This window comes from Bubalus bubalis, chromosome 10, assembly GCF_019923935.1.
Source record: "Bubalus bubalis isolate 160015118507 breed Murrah chromosome 10, NDDB_SH_1, whole genome shotgun sequence".
Classification (NCBI taxonomy): Eukaryota; Metazoa; Chordata; class Mammalia; order Artiodactyla; family Bovidae; genus Bubalus; species Bubalus bubalis.
In genome coordinates, this window is record NC_059166.1 from 29,503,889 (window position 1) to 29,527,315 (window position 23,427).

General features: G+C 42.1%; 2 protein-coding genes across 3 annotated transcripts in view; both read left to right on the forward strand.

Moving 5' to 3' along the window:
- Nucleotides 1-10,375, forward strand: part of MAP3K5 (mitogen-activated protein kinase kinase kinase 5) — a 226,637-nt gene extending 216,262 nt beyond the window's left edge. For both annotated transcript variants that reach the window (XM_006052268.4, XM_025294482.3), the window contains 4 exons: nt 6,077-6,189; nt 7,164-7,276; nt 8,783-8,859; nt 9,595-10,375. In XM_006052268.4, coding sequence (XP_006052330.3) covers nt 6,077-6,189; nt 7,164-7,276; nt 8,783-8,859; nt 9,595-9,655 — 364 coding nt within the window. In that variant the 3' untranslated portion in view covers nt 9,656-10,375. The remainder of the gene's footprint in view (nt 1-6,076; nt 6,190-7,163; nt 7,277-8,782; nt 8,860-9,594) is intronic.
- A 5,283-nt stretch (nt 10,376-15,658) lies between these two features.
- The window catches only part of MAP7 (microtubule associated protein 7), a 179,177-nt gene continuing 171,408 nt past the window's right edge, over nt 15,659-23,427 (forward strand). Inside the window, exon 1 of the mRNA XM_044924186.2 lies at nt 15,659-15,861. Coding sequence (XP_044780121.2) covers nt 15,795-15,861 — 67 coding nt within the window. The 5' untranslated portion in view covers nt 15,659-15,794. The remainder of the gene's footprint in view (nt 15,862-23,427) is intronic.

Below are 23,427 nucleotides of genomic sequence, written 5' to 3' on the forward strand. Positions count from 1 at the left end.
TGGGTTCTTAATAAGCTTGAATACCAAGCTTGTATGAGTAGTACCAACCAACCTCATCCTATATTTAGAAACTTGAATTTTAGTTGCACGATTCAGTAAATCCATACTTAGCTTCTACAGTTTACATACAGAAATGTTTCTGAATAAAGGGAAAGTGGCTTTCTTGTTTCTGTATCCTGGATTTTTTAAAAAAATATTGATTGATTTATTTGGCAACATCAGGTCTCAGTTGCTGCACATGGAATCTTTGTTGGGTCACATGGGATCTCTCATTGTGATGCATGGCCTCAGTAGTTGTGGTGTGCGAACTCTCTAGCTTAGTAGCCCCACTACATGTGGGATCTTAGTTCCCTCACCAGGTTTCAAACCCATGTCCCCTGCATTGCAAGCAGATTCTTAACCACTGGACCAACAGGGAAGTTCCGTTATCCCAGTCTTGTCCTCTGAAACCCACCTCTTTACTTCCCACCTGTTACTTAGTGGAAAAGAATTGGAGTCTTTCCTAAGACTTCATTTAAATCTTCATGTCCTTCATTTCCTCCTCTTCTCAAGCAATATGGGCTTCCCTCATAGCTCAGTTGGTAAAAAATCCACCTGCAATGCAGGAGACCCTGGTTCAATTCCTGGGTCAGGAAGATCCACTGGAGAAGGGATAGGATACCCATTCCAGTATTCTTGGGCTTCCCTTGTGGCTTAGCTGATAAAGAATCTGCCTGCAATGTGGGAGACCTGGTTTCAATCTCTGGGTTGGGAAGATCCCCTGGAGAAGGGAAAGGCTACCCACTCCAGTATTCTGGCCTGGAGAATTCCATGGACTGCAAAGAGTCGGACATGACTGAGCAACTTTCAGTTTCACTCAGGCAATAGTCCCATTATGAGTCTCCATCCATTAGAGCAGCTGTTGACTTTAGTCACTTCTCTTTAATTTACTCTCTGGCACCCAGTCCTGAATGGAGTTGTGTTTTTATACCCTTCTCTGATTTCTGGAAGAGGAGAGTGCACTCATGACTGTTTAGGTCCCGCCACCCAGCTCTGCCCACGGCTTCCAGACAGTAAAGCTACTTTATTTAGCAGTGAGTCAGTACATGTGCTCCTCTGGCTCCTGAACCTTCTGTGTACTTACCCTGGCTTATGTCAATAGAACATGCCTCTCCTAAGTGCAGCCTCTTCCTTCTCTCCTCAGCCCATGTGCATTACCCTGACTTACCACCCTCATGGGCCCCACTGTCTGTCCACCGTGCTTGCTCCACCCGTGGTCCCTGGGCACTGCCCTTCCCCGGTTGCTTTCTTCACATCTCTTTTCTGAGGGTGTCAGACAGTTGAGAGCCTGCTCCCCACATCTGCCCAAAGGAATTACCATGTCTTTATTATGTTAGGATGTTGTTGCAGTTTTTACAAAGCCCACTCATTTATGTTTTCTATGTATTTACACGCACATGTATGAAATCTCTATGGTTACTGGCCTCCTTTTTTTCTTTTTCTAGGAGAATCTCCCACAGCTCCTCCATCAGCCCTAGAAAAGTGAGACAGGGCACAGCATTCACTTCATGTAGGGATCTAAAGAAAGGGCGGCTGCGTTAGGACAGGTGCCAACAAGGGCTGGTCATGTCTACACCGGACTTGTAATTGTCAGTTGAATATTACTTGATATACAGATGTATATATATTGCAAAGTAAACTTGAGGAAATGTTAATGTGTTTTTAGGAAAGGGTGTAATCCTCAGGTCAGAAATCGTAAGCTTATATTTAGGATTCAGTTCAGTTCAGTTAGGATAATCACTGATGAATATCTATCCAGCTCTTGATTAATAGATCATCAATAATATTAAATAGCAGAAAGTAACAAAATAGCTTTAGGGAGCATGTTTTACTTAAATATAAAGTATATGCTTACCTAAAATGTTCTGAAAATAATTCATTTCACATAAGGAATTGGGACAATAATGCAGAGGTAGTTAAAATCTAACTCAGGAGGAGCTGACTTGTTATCTGATTTCCCTTTCCTGCAATTCTGGAATTACCCACCAACCCAGCTCCCCACCCTCACCTATTTGAGTTAAAAAATTGACCTCGTGGCTGATCCTTGCCAAATTTGTCTGGCACAGAGAGGCAGTCAATTGCCTTGGTTTCAAAGGATTTCCCGATTAACAGAAGACAAAGTAAAAACAAAACTGATGGACTGGATATGTCCTAAAAATAAATAATTTTGAAGGCTGGAATTGGGACAAATGAGGTGGCTTGTCGGTACTTTGCTTCCAACGTTAATTTCTGGCTTTTAGGATAAAAAGGTAATACATAGTCTAAATGCGTGTGTGCTAAGTTGCTTCAGTCATGTCCAACTCTGTCACCCTATGGACCATAGCCCGCCAGGCTCCTCTCAATGTTCATGGAATTCTTCAGGCAAGAGTATTGGAGTGGGTTGCCATGCCCTCTTCTGGGGGATCTTTCTGACCCAGGGTCTCCTGCGGCTCCTGCATTGCAGGCAGACTCTTTATGGCTGAGTCACTGGGGAAGCCCATAACCTAGATAGACATATTAAATTCTAGAAAATTTCACTGTGTTCTTTGAGAAAAGCAGTAAGAATACTGCAGTATGAATACTATCGCTATTCATACTATAAATTAGCATGAAAGACAAAAATATATACCAGACCAAAAATTGCCAAATTAAAAGTTCATACTGAACTTGCTGAAACTTTCTCTGAATACCATTTGTGTTGGAGGAGATAAATCTCCCTTAATCCTGTCCTTCCTTCCTTCTTTCATTTCCTACTGCTTAATCCATTTAAGTGTGCGATGTTTAGTCCACTGCTGCTGCTGCTGCTGCTAAGTCACGTCAGTCATGTCCGACTCTGTGCGACCCCAGAGACGGCAGCCCACCAGGCTCCCCCATCCCTGGGATTCTCCAGGCAAGAACACTGGAGTGGGTTGCCATTTCCTTCTCCAATGCATGAAAGTGAAGAGTGAAAGTGAAGTTGCTCAGTCGTGTCCGACTCCTAGCGACCCCATGGACTGCAGCCTACCAGGCTCCTCCATCCATGGGATTTTCCAGGCAAGAGTACTGGAGTGGGTTGCCATTGCCTTCTCCACAGTTGTCTTTAAACAAGCTGTCTTTCTGTAACCACTGTCTCTGTCTGCCTCCCATTGTTTTCTTTTTGTCTCACCTACTCACCTACTTTGCCAACAAAGGTCCGTCTAGTCAAAGCTATGGTTTTTCCATAGTGGTCAGGTATGGATGTGAAAGTTGGACTATAAAAAAAGCTGAGTGCCAAAGAATTGATGTTTTTGAGCTGTGGTGTTGGAAAAGACTCTTGAGAGTCCCTTGGACTGCAAGGAGATCAAACCAGTTAGTCCTGAAGGAAATCAGTTCTGAATATTCATTGGAAGAACTGATGCTGAAGCTGAGACTCCAGTACTTTGGCCACTGATTCAAAGAACTGACTCACTGGAAAAGACCCTGATGCTGGGAAAGATTGAAGGTGGGAGGAGAAGGGGACAACAGAGGATGAGATGGTTGGATGGTATCACTGACTCAACGGACATGAGTTTTAGTAAACTCCAGGAGTTGGTGATGGACAGGGAGGCCTGGCATGCTGCAGTCCATGGGATCACAAAGAGTCGGACACGACTGAGCGACCAAAGTGAATTGAACTGAACTCTACCTCAACCCTTCTTCTACCTGATAGCCTCCCATGTCTCTGTCCTGTGGGAAAGGGGTGGAACCTGGGGGTCAGGGAGACAAACCCTAATGAACCCTGGGAGGCCTCTTGTCCAGTGCCTGAGGCTGTAGCAGAGAATAGACAGCCCTTCTTAAAGGCCAGACACTGTGTTTGGCATTCTACCTATGTGGATTCTCATCAATGATTACAGTAATCCTCTCAGAAAGTTCTACTCTTCTTTTCACAAATGAGAAAACTGAAGCCCAGAGGCATTCAGTCATTTGTCAAGGTTAACACAGAAAGCTTATGGCTGAACCAGGATACAATCCCAGGGCTGTCTCCAGTTGGACTGTGCTGCCTTCAGACCATGTCAACTGAAGCAGAAGCAAGCTTTTGGAATGGAATCTGGTCCTGAGTTAAATCTATCAATACTCAGAAAGTAAAACAAATAGAGCTTGTTAAGAGCCATGAGACAGTATACCTTGATGATCTTATACATAATTATATTTGTTGTTCTGTCACTCAGTCATGTCCTACTCTTTGCAACACCATGGACTGCAGCACGCCAGGCTTCCCTGTCCTTCACCATCTCCTGGAGTTTGCTCAAACTCCTGTCCGTTGAGTCAGTGATGCCATCCAACCATCTTATCCTCTATCATCCCCTTTTCCTCCTGCCTTCAATTATTCCCAGCATCAGGGTATTTTCAAATGAGTCAGCTCTTTGCATCAGGTGGTCAAAGTATTGGAGTTTCAGCTTCAGTATCAGTCCTTCCAATAAATATTCAGGGTTGATTTCCTTTAGGATGGACTGATTTGATTTCCATGCAGTCCAAGGGATGCTCAAGAGTCACCACAGTTCAAAAGCATAAATTCTTTGGTGCTCAGTCTTCTTTATGGTCCAACTCTCACATCCATACATGACTACTGGAAAAACCATAGCTTTGGCTATATGGATTCTTTTGGTGGCTCAGACGGTAAAGAGTCTGCCTGCAATGCAGGAGACCCGAGTTCAATCCCTGGGTCAGGAAGAGCTCCTGGAGAAGGAAATGGCAACCCACTCCAGTATTCTTGCCTGGAAAATCCCATGGACAGAGGAGCTGGGGGGTGGCGGGGGGGTGGGGGTGGAGGGTGGGGTACTACAGTCCATGGGGTCACAAAGAGTCTGATGAACTTCACTTTCACTTTGTCAGCAAAGTAATGTCTCTGCTTTTTAATACACTGTCTAAATTTGTCATAGCTTTTCTTCCAAGGAGCAAGCATCTTTTAATTTCATGGCTGCAAATACTATCTGCAGAGATTTTTGGAGCCCAAGAAAATAAAAGTCTGTCACTGTTTCCATTGTTTCCCCATCTATCTTAAAGTATTACAATTCAGAATTCAAGTTACTCAAAGATAGTTTTCTAAAAACTCAGAACATCTCTCTTCACAACTTGGAATATTTTCCCAGTAATGGGAATGGTGAATGGGTTACCACTTGGCTGTCAGTTGTTCAGTGAACCTTTCATGGGTAAGAACCATGTAACATAATACTTCTTATTTCTTTGGAGCATGTATCAGATACCAATGGGGAACTGAATGTACCAGGAACACAGCTATGGTTTTACTCAGTTCATTGCTCCCCTTAGAAGGCAGAAAAATAACAGTAACAAACACAACAACCCAAGCAATCTTCATTAACATTTACTGAGGACTGATTATGTGCCAGGTACTGTTGGTGACCTCCCCTATAGTTGTGAAGTGAAAGTGTTAGTCGCTCAGTCATATCCAATGCTTTGCGACCGCATGGACCGTAACCCACCAGGCTCCTCCATCCATGGAATTCTCCAGGCAAGAATACTGGAGTGGGTTGCCATTCCCTTCTCCAGGGAATCTTCCTGACCCAGGGATCAAACCCGGGTCTCCTGCATTGCAGGTGGATTCTTTACTGTCTGAACCACCAGGAAAGAGTTACTTCTCAAATTTTCATAGTTTAAAAGAAAGTGAGTACCTTTCTTCTTTGCATTCATTGCCTATTGTATTACCCGTGTTGACCAACTTTTTTGATGAGGGGCTATGCAGGTAAACACCATATATTAATTTGTTTGCCATTATGGTCATAAAAGGAAACAGAACAACATCTCTGAAGAGTCTGTCAGCCAGTTAGGGGTGCAAGTTTTAAATTCTTGTCTGGAAGCACACTTTCTAGAGCTTTGCTTCTCAACTTGGATGTCTGTGGATCTGGGAGCTTATTACATATGCAGAGACTCAGAGCTCCCTACCCACCCCTGCTCCCCAGCCAGCTGCTGGATCAGAATCTGCATTTCAATAAAACCCCAGGATGTCTGTGTTCATTATAGCTTGAGAACCCTTGTCTAGAAGGTCATTCTGTGGCTGCTCCCACTTCATTATCCTGTCAACCAATATAATTTCCTTCTGCAGATTACTGGAAGAATTGGTTCAGAAAGAGAAAGAATTACAAGCACTCCTTCATCAAGCTATTGAAGAGAAAGACCAAGAAATTAAACACCTGAAGCTTAAGTCCCAACCAATAGGTGAATAGCAGAAAATTTTAAAGTAATACTGTTCAACCAAACTGCCACAGAAAACTAGAAAGCCAACAGGCAAACTTTATATCATGGCTTATTCAGCATCTGTCACTTGTACCACAACTACAAGCAGAGATTGCTGTACAAAAATTTCCAATTCTTAATTGTAGCCAACCATTATTTCTTACAAGTACAGTAAAAATGATTCATAATTATCTTTTCCTGAGATTATATATTATTGAGGTAAATAGGGATCTCCGCTTTTTTGTGTTTATTTCTTTTTAAGGATTTCACAGTGAAATTACTAGAATAATATAATACTATTTTTGTCATTTTGCAATTGTATTCTATGTATTCTAGTGTTTTATAATTTGACAAGGCTTAAGTAGAATAAAGATAAAGCAATAGCAAGTCATAAGTTGAATATACTTTAATAAAATTTTTGTCAATTATATCTCAGGTTTTTTTTTTTTTCTAAGTCATAGATTGGAACTTTAAAGAAATCTATTCTTTGAGAAATTGGGGATGAAAGATAATCTTTAGGCAATCTTATTTAGCCCATTTAGAGGAAAATAAAAATCGTTATTTTTTGTTCAGATATATGGTCCTTCCATATTACTGCAACTAGTGGAAAAAGAGATTATTCTGTGGTTCTCTGCTAATTATGCTCATCTTTGTTGCCTGAAAAACATACAGTACGATTTTGATGCATCATTTTATTCTAAGAGGCTATAAAATTGATATGAAACCACAAGGTGGAAGTATCATTAATTATTGTTAGTGACTCTCCACTGACTAGTATATTAAGCAGCCTTAAAGAGTTTGATTTATATTATCTTGTAGACTGCCAATCTCAATGGTTTCTATTAATTATACTGTGATGGAGAAAAGTCTGCTAAAGTATCAGTAAATGTTGACTATCAAATGACCTCTGAAGCTAAGAATGTCCCTCCTTATCCCTCACCCCAATTCTGTTCTAGATGTTCCTGGGTTGCCTGGTTGTCACTCCAGTTCTCCTGGCACAAACACCGAAGATTCGGAACTTACTGACTGGCTGAGAGAGAACGGAGCTGATGAAGACACTATAAGTCTGGTAAAGAAAACATTCTATGAGACAAATATTTTTTCATTTGTTTCCTAATGCTGAGTGACTACTATGTGCCAGCACAGGTGAGACACTGGTGAGAAACTGACCCAGCCCTGCCTTCCTGAGGCTCACAGACTAGGGTAGGCAGACGATAATCAAAGAATTCCACATGTACAAATATAATTATGTCCTGGTCAAGTCTGTAAAGGCAAGGTTATCAGGTATTAGGAGACAGAGGGAGGGAGAAGTTGGGGAAGGTTCTTTGAAAAGATGATTGGCGAGCTGGAGTCTAAAGGAAGACTTAGGAATAAACTGTATGTCTGTTCTGGGATGGGGGAAAGACAAAGAGGGAAAATCATTCGGAGTGGAGGACAGAGACAGTGAGGCAGACAAAAGCTCTGTGGTCCAGAACCCATAAGGATTTTTATGCTGTTTAATTGAAAATGAAGAATAGGAAAAATCAAGACAAGAACTAAAAGGAAAAAGTTCTTCTGCTTCTCATTCTTTCTCTCTTTTTTTAACTCTTAAATTCTCATGTGACATTCTTAGACTCCACTGGGCAGCAGCTATTTATTGCTACTTAATAAAATAGACTAGTTAGTGAACTTATATCAGAAACAAACACTTTCTATACAAACTATATTATATAGGGAACTTTTGTAGTTAGCATGAATATATTTCTTTATGTTGTAAGATCACATATATGTGCAGTAAGAGGCTATATTTTTATTATTTTATAGAAATAATAAATAGTTTATATAAATAGGAAATATATTACTTATTTTAATACAGTATTATGTTGATTTCAGTTTTATATTTAAATTTTTTAAATGACTAAGAAAAAAGATGAATTTCTCTTGGCGTGATAATTTATTAGATCACTTAATAAAATTTAAGAGTCTCCTTAGAAATCTTCAAGCAAATTACAAAAATTAAAAGGATTTTCTCACCTTTGGGAAAAATTTATCCAATCAAATTTTCCAAAATATTTCCCCCTCTAACTTAGACTCAAATAAAAATTAAGGAGTAGTCATTGATGACACACTAAATCACTGACCTTTTTGAAAGATTTAAAATTAAAAGCTTCACTTAAATTGAGGATTCTGATTTTGTAGTAAGTATCGGAAAGTTTTCCGAAATTAAGTGTAAACAACACATTTTACCCACTGGGAAAAAATTAAGCTAAAAAGCACTAAACCTTTTAAATACAAACATTATCTTATAAGCAGCAGATGTAATTACAAGCAAGTTTTATCTATTCATCAGAAGACCAATCAGAAGTACTGTGTTCCTTGTCATCTTTCTGCTCCTAGAAGTCGTATGGATGTAATTCTTTGTAATTATTTTGTAATGGGGGGACTTTTTTCTAATAATTCCAAAAGATTATGTCTTTACTGAATTTCCTTTTAGATTTATTTTTCATTATTGCCAATGTTTACATTATGGATAGTTTGCTACTTATGGAAGTGCATAAGACATCTTACTTTTGTGTGTATTTTACTTTCTCCACAGTTTTTGGCTGAGGATTATTCATTAATGGATGTTCTCTACTATGTTACACGTGATGATTTAAAATGCCTGAGACTAAGGTACCACTTTTCTTTCTGTTCAGTCTTATCATGATGGAAAGAGCACTGGGCTGAGATCAAGAAGCCTGGGGCCCTTCCCAGCTGATTGCTAACTAGCTCTAACTAGCTGTCCGGTCTTGGGTAGAGTACTTGAGTTCTCAGCTGCTCTGAGTAACCTGAGTTGCTTGGACCAGGCTATTATTGGGAGCACTAATAACCAATATGTCCATATTAGGAAATGCAAATCAGCCAGAAGAATTTCTTGATAACATATCAGATTAAGACCATGCAGATATCTTAAAGCTGATATTTTAAACCAAATGCTCTAATTTGGTTCATGATCATATCACACTTATTAAAAATACCATGATGAGGTGCTGATTTGCCATCCAAATAACATGGTATAATCTAAACACAGTTTCTTACAAAAATTTGTTGTCTCCGTCAGGCCAAGCACATCTATATATAATAGATATAACTATTACTCCTATCCACCTCTAGAAAGACACATTTCAAAAGTGCTGAAAATCTAAAATGATGCTTTGGGCTCTGGTTGTCTGTGGGAGTGGAGAATGAAAGGCATGTGGAGGGGTGAGGAGAAAATATATACAAAAAGAATACATCAGGACTGACAAACCTTTGGGATCTTCATGTTCTGATCAGAGCTGCTGAAAACTAAGAAGTCACTTTCATATTGCAAGGGCGCTGTTTTCAAGTGAAGCCATCTCTTCACTGTGTTCTTGTGTCTTTACACAGGGGCGGGATGCTGTGCACACTGTGGAAAGCCATCACTGACTTCCGAGACAAACAGGCTTGACTGTCACTCAGTTTGTTTCCAACTTCCTGTGGAGACTCTAAAAATGAATATAGACCTGATCTTCTTCTAGGAGAGGGAGAATCAAAGGGACAGGAGAAAGAAGCTGCACTTTAAATCCAGTATTTGTTTACTCGTGTTAAAAAAAGAATAGATGAAATACACTGAAATTTCCTAACTGTTTCTGTTTCTATGATTCATGAGGACTCTTTATAAAGACTCTCAAAATAATCCCAAACACTGTGATGTTTGGGATTATTTTGGTCTGAACATTTTTATGAAAATATTTTTAATTCAGCAGCTATAATAACTCAGCCAAATGTTTATTTCACACAAAACAGATAGAACATTTCATGTGATTGTGCATCACTGGAACAAAACCAAAATGTGACCATAACTTTTTAGGCTTATGTGTGTTTGTATTACACCCTGATCATCTGAGTAGAAGTGTGTGATTTGGATTATTGTGTAAAGTTTATGGGTTGTTTTTTTTTTTAAGTGTGCAGAATCTGAGAGCAGTGGTTTTTACTTACCTGTATTAATTGTAATATTAACTCTATTTTGTAACTTAAGTTTCTGGTCTAGAGTACATTCGTTGGAGTCATTTATGTACTACTGGACTGTACCAGTTGCACCTGCCTGAATCCTAGTAATGTTAGCTTGTTCTAAAGCTATCCCTTGTGTCATATTTACTCTACAAAGTAAAAAAGACTCTCAAAATACTGTTTTGATAAATTCTAAAGCATTTGTATTTTGTTTTGGCAATCTAGATAATTACTGTGTCGAAATTCTAACTGTTCTTTCAGCTCTCACATTAAATAGAATCTGTCTTCTCTTCAAGTATTCAAATAGCAACTTGATGTCCACATCATTCCTTGGGGCTCCTGAGTGGTAAGAGAGAGAGGACATGGAAAACAGAATAAAAGAAACTCAGTGGCTTTTTCTCAAGACCCCAAGTTACCTTGGATGACTGACTACTGTGGATCTCAAGGGGTCTGCAAATAGCACCCCACTGGGGAACACTGCATTTTCTGTCTCCTTAATTTTAGTTCTCATATTTGAGGTGAATGTTTTTATATTAAGCTGGATATATATTATATTTTATGACTGCCCACATGAATAGGATGAAGTCTGAAGCTCCTAGATGGATGAATGACATAAACAACTTTCTTAAATACAGAGGAACTTGTTTATTATGCAATATAGAAATAACAGAGCTGATCTTGTATCATGATTTGATCCGTATAGAACAGTCTTTAATAAAACAGGTAGTCATCTTTATTTTTATGTGAAAATCAGCATACAGTATATGTTTTACATATTGCATTAGACTATGCAAAAGTTCTCACCAGTATGTTCCTATTTGATACTTGCAACAACACAGCTGCATTTTTTTCTTCCATCCCAATCCTGAGAACAGTCCTGTGTCCTATGGAGAAATCTCGAAGGAGGTGAGGTATAAATGAAATCATAAATCATTTCACTCACACTTAAAGACAGGAGAACTTGTTTATCAAGCCACAGTTCATATCCCCACCTGTAATGGTTAAGTGCTTCTTTTAAAACCATATATATATATACACATACACACACACATCAAGCTACCTATCTTGAGCCACCTCTTTAATGATGTAATCTCCTCTTGGGATCTCCCTCCTACCCTATGTAGTAGTAGTGCTCAGTAGCTCAGCCGTGTCCAACTCTTTTGTGACCCCATAAACTGCAGGCCACAGGCTCCTCTGTCCATGGGATTATCCCAGAAAGAATAGAATACTGGAGTGGGTTACCATTTCCTACCCTATATCTATGGGCAAATGTTTCTCTATACCTATATATGGTTCATAATATATTCCTAGACTAGCATCCTTGAGGTTTTTTCAGAATTCTGGGCCTTAGTCACAAAATAAGGCAATTCCATTATAGCTCAATTTCCATGAAAGTTTTGCACTGAAAGGCCTTTGGCATCGATCAAGGCCAGTGATTCTCAACCCAGCTTCATGTTAACATGATCTGGACACTTAAAAATATATATTGATACCACCATCTCAGAGAAACTGTTGTTACTGGTTTGGGGTAGGGCCCAGAGGTCTTTTTACAAAGCTCTACAGATAATTTAAGGCTTCCTTGGTGGCTCAGTGGTAAAGAATCTGCCTTCAGTGCAGGAGATGCAGGTTCAATTCCTGGGTTGGGAAGACCCCCTGGAGAAGGAAATGGCAACCTGCTCCTGTATTTTTGCATGGTAAATCCCTTGGATAGAGGAGCCTGGCGGGTTACAGTCATGGGGTTGCAAAAGAATCAGTCAGACATGACTTAGCAACTAAACAACAACAGATAATTTAACAATAGAAACAGCAGTACATGCAGTAAGCGCTATAGTTGCATCGAACTGCCAGAGAGGGTCAAGAGAGGCTTTACAGCAAAGTGAAGGTCCAGAGCTGAGCCTAGAAAAATTTTTGTAGCAAAATAGATTCACATGGGTGCCAAGGGCAGACTCAAAAATAGATCCAATGTTTCTTTTAAACCACAGTTTGACCTCTTTCTCCTAGTTCTGTTATTGCATATTGTGTTTCTTTCATTCCCAAGCTATCACATGACACAGTTTGGCAAAGAGGAATTAACTGTGAACCCACTCGAAGGCCTACTGTGTGTGAGGTGCTGTAGCAGCAGGAGAGATAGACACGAAGCCCATCAGGTTCAGAATGCAGGCACGTGTGTCATTGAGGACATCTGCAGCCTGTCAACAAATCAAATAATTGATGGCTCCAGACTTTATGGACACCTACAGAGAAAGAGAAGACAAAGCCCCTGCCACCAAGTCATTCGTATCAGATTGAAGAGGCAGATGTGCAGTAACAAACTACATCTGGTCTATGTTAAAGGCTGGACAAGTTACAAGTACAGAAGACCGTGGAGAAGTTCAGAGGACCAGATTGCCAAGAGACCCAGGGCAGGTGGAATAAGTCTCACTGAGTTGGTGGACCTCAACCTGGGCCTTGGAAGAAAGGAAGTATTAAATTACTTAGGACTGGAGAAGTCATTCTGGCAAACAGCTCCAAGAACAAAGGCAGAAAGAGATTTTCAAGGTGTTCTAGAGAAAGTGAACAACTTTCATATTGCACTAAAGCATACACAAATTTTAACTCATTTTAACTCTTACTTGGCTGGAAATATGAATTATACAGTTGAAAAGTGGAAATGGGATAGGAGAGCTCAGGATGTAATTGGGGGATGGTCAGGGAGGGAAGTGAAGTTAGTATTTAGTTATGTAGAAATGGGGAATCTAAGTTTTCTGAGTAAGGTGTGTGTGTGTCTTGGTAAAGTTGTGTTGGGTAAATTAGAGGGAATGGAAATTGGACAGAGCAGTTCAGAAACTTTAAGATGTGAATGAGGGTCTAGTGGAAGCTACAGAGTGATACGAAGTGAGAGGGTGGAATTAAAACAATGAATTGACAAAATTTTGGAACCCTGATTTGGGCAGTGATGAAGATGTTGAACCTACATGAGTAGGAGAATTCAAAAATAGGCAAGTTTGGGGCGGGGGTGCTGGTCTGGGGACCTGTTGAATTAATGTCAGGGCATCCTGCTAGAATGTGCATGAAAAGAGAACATGCTAGAGTGTCCAGAGACCATTGAGGATGTATTGGTGGAAGTCAGGACTGAAGTCAGGGTATAGATTCTCGATTTAGGAGTCATTTGGATGAAGATAACAGTAGATGAGGGCTGTCAGAAATAGAATAGAGATAGAAAGGTTATGGCCTAAGATTTGGGGAGGAGGCAGGTTTGGGGATAAGTTGAGAAGGAGGAAGAATTTAAGTCCACAAAACAGACAAAAGAACTGATCACAGAGGAGTGAGAAACATCAGGCCAGTAGGGTAAGCCATGAGGAAAACAGTCAGGCTTGAGTGCTGCAGAAAGTCTAGGGGAATACAGATCAAAATAATGGAATTTGATTTTGTGACCAAGAAAGCTTTTACAGACAGATAAGAAAGACCACAGCCAGTTAAACAAAGATAATAAGCTGATGGCGGCACAAAGTCCACATATTCATCCCCTTTGGTGAACAAAATGTATGACGAGATTTGGCAGGGTGGGAAGTCAAAGGATGAAATTTTCAGAATCAGAGAGCCCTGAATGTATTTGTTGGGGCAGAGCCCCTTGAGTGGGGAGGCGTTTGGGGAGTAGGGATAAGGGAGAGATGAGGTTTCAGAGGAGGCAGGAGGGGGAGTGAGTGGCCTGAGGACATCCAGCTCCTCCCCTGGAAAAGGGAGTCAGGATGATTCGGCATGGTTTTGAGTTGGATATGGGCACTCAGGACAGATGGCTTCTGTGTTCTCAGTAAAGTACAACATGAAATACAATGTGGTGGGGTGACATTTAACAGATGTCATCCTTCCTGCAGTCACCCAACAGTCCACTCTGTTACAAACACTGCATAGGGTCTGGAATACAGAGTCTGTACAGGGCCTAAGTGCAGAATTTTGGTGTGTTTCTTGTTGCATTTATTTTTGTGTAACTTGTGACAAACTGAAACCTAAGTTATCAAAAGAATGGGAGAAGGAATGAGCACAGACAGAAATAAAAACCAAACACACATACAAATAAACACACCAATAAGTCTTCACTTTGGGGAGGGGAGGAAGTCAAAGAAAGAACTCATTGGTTCACTTAAGTAAATAGTATAGCAGAAGATTGAAAACAAACGGCCTCCTTTTCCTAAGGAGGATTCTTGATTTTTTTTTTCTTTCAGAGAATTCAGAGTCTTTCTGATGTTCAAAGGAAAGTGTGTTAGACCCTGATGACTTAATTTATTAAAAAATACCTTTGGTTGGACCCAAGCTGAGGTCTAAAACCACCACCTGATGCTTAATTTTCATTGATTAGAAGGGCGCTAAGAGTGATCTGAATGTGATTTAGGAAGGTCACACTGCCAAATGATCAGTTTGCCTAGTCTACTAGAGAAATGGCACCGAGGGAAAATCCATAACTACAAACCGCAGCACGTGTCCCTTAATGAAAACCTCTACCTAATCAGCCAATGAATGACCCAGTAAACCAAATAAAACCAGTCCATTCCTGGGCTCAGAGTGGCAGGATGTGCATGCAAGGATGGTGCGAGTTGTCACCCTACCAAGAAATCCAACACTGTTCTCAGACACGCTTGGGCTCCGCTAGATTCTGCTGAAGTCCTTGAGAGGATTTTAAACTGTTGGGAGCTTGTGACTTGTGTTCAGCCAACCAAGGCTGTGGGACTGCATCTCTGTGTAACCAGGTAGAACTGATCTCTGCTCCATTTTGTTCCTTTATGTTTCCATTTATACAGGTTACTTCCCCCCCCTCCCCCCAGCATTTGTTGCTTAACGTTTATTTGCGAGCAGAAATTGATGTCTCTGCAGCTAATAATCTGTTTCTTAAAAAAGAAAGAAATTGTTGCCTACTGCTTTTTCCCCTGGTCTTCCGGAGCCAGCCACGAGTCACAAGGTAAGCTGCTAATCGGAAGTCAAGAATAAGAAAAGCTACATCATTGGGCACAAAGTTGTGTTCCCTAGGGAACATCAGATACAGAAGCCTGGTGAAAAGACAGGTCGTCGGCAGTTATGTGCTAAAACGCAGATGAAGACTGGGCCCCTGAGTCGAATCCAGCCCGTGTAGTCCGGCTTTCCACGTGGCATCATAGTCTTCGGAGGCTGTCACCATGAACCCCAGCCCTGGCGAGTCTAACATTGATAAGGCTGCCTCGGAGCTCAGAGAGGGATAGAGCCTTCCGGAGGCTCTCGCCTCATTTCGACGGATCCTCAGAGCGTCCCAGTTCCTAGCGCCACCAAGCGTCCCCGAACCCCCTGCAGACCTCGAGGAGCCGGGCAGCCGGGACCAGAAGCTCGCAGCCCAGGTTGCCTGACTCCGCCCACTGCTCTGGTTGCGGAAACCCAGCCGTCAGCCGGAGCGGCTGCCACGCCGTACCTGCCCACGAGGGGGCGCGCCGGGTGCAGGCCGCCGCGGGCTCGGGAGCGCTCGCTCCCTCCTTCCTCCGCCCTTCCCTGACGGCGCTCACCTGTCTGGGCCGCGGGCCGGGAGGCGGGGGGCCGGCGGGAGCTAAGCCGAGGAAGAGGGCGGAGCGGCTCTCCGGGCGCGTCATCGGAGCACCATGGCGGACCTGGGAGCGGGCGGCGACAGCCACACGGGCGGCGATGGCGTCGCGCAGAGCGAAACAGGTGACTGAGCTGCGGGGGCAGGTGGGGGTCGGCGGGCGCGGGCGGGAGGGCGGCCAGCGGGGCTGCGGGGCTCGCGTGGGGCCGGCGCTCCCCTCCCCCGCCCGGCCGCGGCCCGGAACGGCCGGCTCGGAGCGCGCTGGCCCTCCGCCCTCCGCCGCCGCGCGTCAATCGCGCGGCCCCGGCGCCCAAGTTCGCTGGCGCCCGGCCGCAGCCAGGGCCGCCCCTCTCGCGCTCCAGCTCGACTTCCCCCAACAGGTGGAAGCGCGCCAGGGAGCGCGGGCGGGAGGAGGAAATGGGGAGACGCCGGTCCTCCTCTCCCACCTGCCAGTCAGGGTCTAATTCGGTTGAATGGGGAAATCCTGTTCCCTCAACCAAACCACCAGCCGGAAAATCCTTGTCCAGGTGCGGCTCGCAGGATTATCCTTTTCTGCGCAAACCTCGCTTTAACTGGCGCACCGGGTGCCGGGGTCGCCCGACGCGGTGGACGCAGCCCAGCGCTCCGGAGCGATTGTCCTGGGGTCCGCAGTTACAACGTTGGTCACGAGAAGACTGAGATCGGGGGGTTGGGAAGCAGGGGGCTGCTTTCGGGATGGTGGAGGCCTGCGGGTGCTGGTGGGGGTCTCAGAGATTTGCTAACTTGAAAGGATCCTCAAGAGTTCATGTTTTCCGTCAGTGCCCCAACCATAGGTGGGAACGTCGTCTCGGCCCCTCCGAGCGTTGTACAGAGGAACCCCTCTCCCTCCACTTCCAAGCCGCGGTCGGGGGCAGGAGCTCACATCCCTGAGAGCATTAAGTCTCCCCCGCCCCCCTCGATTTCCGCCCCCCTCTCGAGATCATTTCTTCTTGCAGATCCACCTCTCTTTTCTAGTCCCCTCTTCTATTCTTGGCCAGTAAACTGTTTCTGGTACCTTCCTACACTTGGGGGCGGTGAGGCAGATTCTTATTTTAAAAAAGCCGTGCCAATTGCAGGCTCCCCAATTAAGTTGAGTTTTCTGCTTACACATAATCGGAAACAATTGTCACCTAAATGTGAGACTCCCTCCGCCCTCAAAAGAGAGGTATTGACTTAGAAGGTACGCTTCTATTAATGCGAAAGGTCCGGGAAAGCTGTAACCGTATTTGCAAATGATGGATCTTTTCAGCTACGTAGAGTTGGGGCACCTAAAGTCTGAAGACTTAATACCTGAGATTAAGACAAGGAATCTTGAACTTGTTTACTTTGAAGTCACGCTACTTCCTGAAGGGTGGTTTATTTTGTCTTACTGTGTTTGAAAGATTGGCAGGTCATTATTTTGGTTTGGGGTGGGGAAGGGGTGGCTAAGAGGACGTGCCTTTGTAAATGCTTTAGGGAACTTGATAAACTGGGTTCGAGGGTTAGTGCAGCAGGAGGGCAGTATCCTCATTAAGAATATAAACGGTTTGGTGCCTAATCCGGACAAAGGAAAAAAACAACAGCAACAACAACAAAAAAACTGCTTCTGAAGCAAAATTGTTCCAGTGAGTTAATACACAAGTTTTATGCTAAAAATAATAAATAAGCATTTCCTAGAATTTGCACATGAACAAGATTTTCAGATGTTAGTGAATTACAAACTAGTTTTATTCAGTGCTCAGGCATGTTTAGTAAGGAACTGGTCATGCTTCTAACAATTAACATACAAATCAACCATGTGGCTGTCAGTGAAATATTTTCTTTATGAAAAGGGCAATTTAACTGGCTACCATCTCCTTCATAGAAAATAATTCTTCCACATCTCTGCCTGGAAACTTCAGTTTCCAAAGGACAAGTTTTATATATAGTCTTTTGAATAACTGAGGTTTAGTTGGTAAAGATGGAGAAGGAAATGGCAACCCACTCCAGTATTCTTGCCTGGAGAATCCCAGGGACAGGGGAGCCTGGTGGGCTGCCGTCTATGGGGTTGCACAGAGTCGGACACGACTGAAGCGACTTGGCAGCAGCAGTTGATAAAGAATCTGCCTGCAATGCAGGAGACCAGGGTTTGATCCCTGGGCTGGGAAGATCCCCCCAGAGAAGGAAATGGCTACCCACTCCAATATTCTTGCCTGGAGAATCCCATGGACAGAGGAGCCTGACAGCCTATGGTTCATGGGATCACAAGAGTTGGACATGACTTAGTGACTAAACCACCATAGTTTAACTAAAGCTTATTTCTGGCTCACATCTTTTTCCTATTTTTCTACCCCTGGATTACTGTTATGGCTTTTCATGGTCAGAATACCTTTGTGATCAGGTGCCAAAGAAAGAAGAAAGGTGAAAAAAATATATTTAAATCTGGGTGGCAGTTGTTTGAGGATTGTAACAACTTAGGAAGTTTTTCATATATTTAAAATATGTGACCTATACCTGAATATCAGACTTCAGTGTAGTACTTTTCTTCTTGTGGATGGATTTAATATTAACATACAAATGCTGCAAGTTTGTTTTTTTTTATAATTACAGGATTATATTGAGGTGGGTTTTGGGGGATGGGGTGGGGATTTCTGTCTTTTATTACCATCAAGAGGAGAACACTGCCACCTTAAATGGCAACATTTGTTGAAGGATTCATTTTATTCCCTTTTAGATCAGGTTATTAGGTTATTGGGCTTCCCTGGTGGCTCCGATGGTGAGGAATCCACCTGCAATGCAGGAGACCTGGGTTTGATTCCTGGGTTGGGAAGATCCTCTGGAGGAGGGCATGGCAATCCACTCCAGAATTCTTGCCTGAAGAATTCCACGGACAGAGGAGCCTGGCAGGCTACAGTCCATCGGGTCGCAAAGATTTGGACGTGACTGAGTGACTAAGCACGTACAGCACATTAGGTTATTAGGAGGTAGAGCCCATTCTTAAATGTCTTAGTTTTTCTGTCCCTGAAAAGACTGTGGTCCAACTTTAGGGCAATTTAGATTGGAATCTCAGGTGATTATAAAAGTAACACCTGTAATGTGTTCATTATTATATATGTGTGTGTGTGTATCAAAGATGGGTTGAAACTGGCAGTATACCATCCATAAAATGCGACTTTTTAAAGAATATTGAAAAGTAGAATATAAAAATCATATCTTTCAGCATTCAGAACTGTATTTCTGTCAGCATATATTTATTTTCTACTCAAAAGTAGTCAAGTCACATTCTTTATGATGAATTTTTAATTTTTTCTTTAAAACGAACCATTCTTTCCACTTGTGTTGCCATAACCAAACGTAGGCAAGAACTGAGCAAAATAATTGACTTGGAAACAAGTTTTCAGTTTCACCACTAGAGGATGTCAAGTCTATTCAGGTTATTTTGTGTAACAGATTGAAATCCACGAAATTGCCTCTGCCCAGGCTTTGTGTATTTAATTTTATACTAGTGCTCAAGAACTGTGAAAGTGAGTGTGCAGAGCTAATTTGTCAATTTAATAACTTCCTTAGAAAAAGCCTATTGAATTAAAACCAAATCTAGAGCTGCTCTTGACTAATCCGTGAGAGCACACTTTCATACGCTGGGGATAAGTTAATACCGATGACCTGTGAAATCTGTTGACAGTCCTTTGGGGGAAATCACTTAGAACCTGGAATTGGGCTTTTTCTCTCTTTAGCAGGCAGCGCTGTGGACAAACATTGACCTTTTGTGTGATCTTGTTCATGACTCTTCACTGTGTTTTTTCCAAATTATAAAGTGGTATTTAAGATCTTACATTTCAGGGTCTGCAAATAAAAATTGTTAGGTGGGGTTCAGATGGCATTAAACTCATCCATTTTGAAATTCACATCCTAGAGCTAGTAATGCCTCATTCGGGTGAATAGATAACTTTTCCCCTGTTATATTTTAGTTAATATAGTTATACATCTTGCTAAGCAGAAGGGAAGTATTATTAGACTAGGCCTGTAGGCTCAGGAGCCTGCATTTAATTGATGCGTTAGTTAGGCATGTGTGTGAATCACTAATTTACATTGGCATGTGCTGTAAAAAAAGAATTCTAACATCTTAATCTCCTGGGGCATGAAAAATAATCATTTGAAAGGGTTTTTTGGCTGTATTGAGTCTTCACTGTTGGCATGTAGGCCACTCTCTAGTTGTGGTGCCACAGGCTTCTCACTGAGGTGGCTTTTCTTGTTGTGGAGCACAGGCTCTAGGCTGCATGGGCTTCAGTAGTTGTGACTTGTGGACCCTAGAACATGCAGGCTTCAGTAGTCGTGGCACACAAGTTTAGTTGCTCCGTGGCATGTGGGATCTTCCTGGACCAGGGATCGAACTCATGTCCCCTGCATTGGCAGGTGGATTCTTATCCATTGAGCCACCAGGGAAGTCCCTGGGGCTATTTTTTTTAAACTCAAGTCTATTAATATGAATTGAAAATATTAAGGTTTAGAATAATTTAAGCAAGAAATATGTACCTTCTCAAAAATATAATGGTGACTGAAAGGTTGATAAAGACATGATCCTTAGATTACAAAAGAAAAACAAAACCCACAAGCAAATAATTACAGGGTTATGAGGAGTTCAGTGAAGAAAGAATTACTTCTAAGCTGTGGCCTTTCATCAGGGAGGATGTACTGGGTATAGTAATTAACTTAAACTTTTAAAATAGGTAAATGGCATATAAAGTTGAATGAAGGGAGGAGAGAAAAATAAAGGTGCAGATGTGGAAAAAAGCAAAATTTGGGTCCTATTGAGTCGTGTGAAGTTCAGCGTGAAAGAATCTAGAAGACGGATTAGGAATGAAGGCACGTTGAGGCCGTATTGTTGAGTGATCAAGCTCAGAGGTTAGTCCATGCTTCTGCAGGCAGTGAGAAACTGTTGATGACTCCTAAGGGTAACATATCTGATAAAGTGCGATAAATTAGGTAATTCTCTATCTGTGGATCTTGAAAGCTTCATTAGCAAGGTCTGGCACAAGTGCTCAGCTGTGCATTTTGGAAGTCTATGGTCCCTTCATCAAGGAAAGCCATTCCCTTGATTGAATTTTGCTGCTTTGGGAAGGGTATCAGGGGCAAGGGGAGGAGGGAGTTTATGAGAACATACATGTAGTCAGTCAGATCAGCCAAATCTCTGGCGATCAGGAGGGGAATTGGTATTCTACCCACGTGATCCTCATTTTGAAATAGTGTTGTAGACTAGGGGAGGGACTTAAGAAGAAAGCATGCGGTGATGTACAGACCAGCTTTGAAGTTCCTGAAGGAACCTCCTGGGCAGGCGCTGGGCTGGCAGTATGGCATGGCAGTGAAAGTGGGAAGAGAATGATTTAATTCAAGATTCTATAGAGGCATGTGTCCAAGGATGCAGGTAAAACATTGACATTTAAGGTTATACTCCAAGTTTGAGTTGGGTTCATTTGTTTAAGGGCGGCAGGAATATAGTCATGAGGAGGACCAGGTTTTGGTGGGAGAACTAGACAAACCTCTGCTTTAAACACAGAGGTTTGAGCTGCAAGGGAGAGATGCAAGTAAAATGTTTAATGGACACCTGGAAGGGTGGGAATAAGAAGAAAATGAAGGTTGGGACTCTGGGCAGATTCATTCCATAAGGGGAATGGAATGGAGGCCTTGAAAATGAGGAGGGTTCTGCAAGGAAAACTGAAAGGGGGTGAGACGATACTTCAAGGACAGGAGGTGGAAAACCAGAAAGTAGGAGAAGCATAACTGAGCAGTGCTGAACCAGCCAAGGGAGAGGGATGAGCCGGTCAAGGATTCAGACACTGAAAAGAAAAGAGCACTTGGCGCTGTTACTGGGTAGTCACTGACCACCCCCAGAGTTGGGGCATTTCAGAGTGGGGGACGTAGCAGATTATGTGATTAATAGACTAGCAGCTGAAAAGTAAAGATAGCCAATTTAAAAGACTCTCCATAAAATACACTGGTGAAAAGAAAAAGTGTAAAATCCTTTAAATTTTTCTTATTAAAACTTTTGAATATGCACACAGCTTATTGTTTTGCGGGGTGTGTGTGATTCATTGAGTTTTGTCGAGTGTATAGTCATGTAACTACCTCTATCGTAATGATCCAGAAGAGTTCTCTCACCCCAGAAAATTCCCTCTTGTGGCTCCTCTGTGATCCAGCTGTCCTATCCTCAAGGCCTGGCAACCACTGATCTGCTCACCATCCTAGTTTTGCCTCTTCCAGAATGTCATAAAAGTGGCATCCTACACATAGACTTCTGAGTCTGAATTTTTTTCACTTAACATAATGCATTTGAGATTCAGATGTGTTGGGGGTATCAGAAACATTGGATATTTCCAGGCTTTGGTGGTATAAATGTTGCTGCAAACACTTAGGTACAAGGTTTCCTTATTTATCTAAGGGAAATACCTGGGAGTGGAATTGCTGACTCACAGGTAACTACATGTTTATAAGAAACTGATGAACTTTTCTCCATAGTGGCTGTGCAGTCTTGCATTCCTACAAGCAGTGTATATGAGTCTTACTTGCTCTGCATCCTTGTCAATACTTGTTACATTTAGTTTTGGTTTTTAGACATTGCACCAAGTTCTTTGAGTAAAGCAATGTACACCTCAAAGTAAATTGGTGCCCTTCGGGATACTAATGGTGTTCACTTGAACCAGGAAAACCTGTGGAGGTGCTCCCAGAGCCCCGGGTGTAATGAGGATTTATTTGGCTCAAATGTCATTGGCTTCTTTTTTTCCATAGTATTTATTTCTTGTGGAGTTTCCATGCTGAAGTTGATGATGAACAGGAATGTTGTCATACAGCACATCCCATGCTAGTCAAAGTTCTCCTGCTTAGGGTCTATCTTCCAATCCCTTGAAATATGGCTTTCCAGAATTTGGAACTCTTTTTTCTTTCTTTTTTTTTTTTTTTTTTCAGTAAGAAAGTTGGAAGTATTACTATAACTTGTTTTCTTTGTTGGCAGAATTTATATTGGCCAACTCAGTATCAGTTCTCAGTTACTGAAGTGTACTTGTAGAGCTTTGTCAAAAGTCTTGATGTCTTTGGACCTTTAATCACTGAGCATGGTCTAAGGTTCTATAAGCTAAATGTGTATGGTGTTCAGGCCTATTCTTTTCTAGAAAAACCAGTTTTTTAAATTTTTAATGATGTATAGTTGATTTACAGTGTTCTAATTTCTACTGTACAGCAAAGTGACTCAATTATACACATGTATAAATTGTTTTTTATACTTCCCATTATGGTTTATCCCAGAATATTGAATGTAGTTCCCTGTGCCATATAGTAGATCTTGTTGTCTATCCATTCCATTCTATATGTAATAGTTTGCATCTACTGACCCCAAACTCCCAGTTCATCCTTCCCACCACCCCCCCACCCCGCCCCTTTGCAGCCACAAGTCTGTACTATCTGTGAGTCTATTTCTATTTTGTAGATCGGTTCATTTGTGGCATATTGTAAATTCCACATATGTTATTTGTCTCTTTTTGACTTACCTCACTTAGTGTGATCATCTCTAGTTGCTTCCATGTTGCTGCAGATGGATGTAGGTATGCAAAACGAAGAAGAAAGGAAGCTGAGTGAAATGCATTTGGTATCTATGAACTGGGCTTTGCAAGCGTATTTAGTAAAACTGTGATATTTCAGTTTAGAGTATTGAGATTTGGGATGTC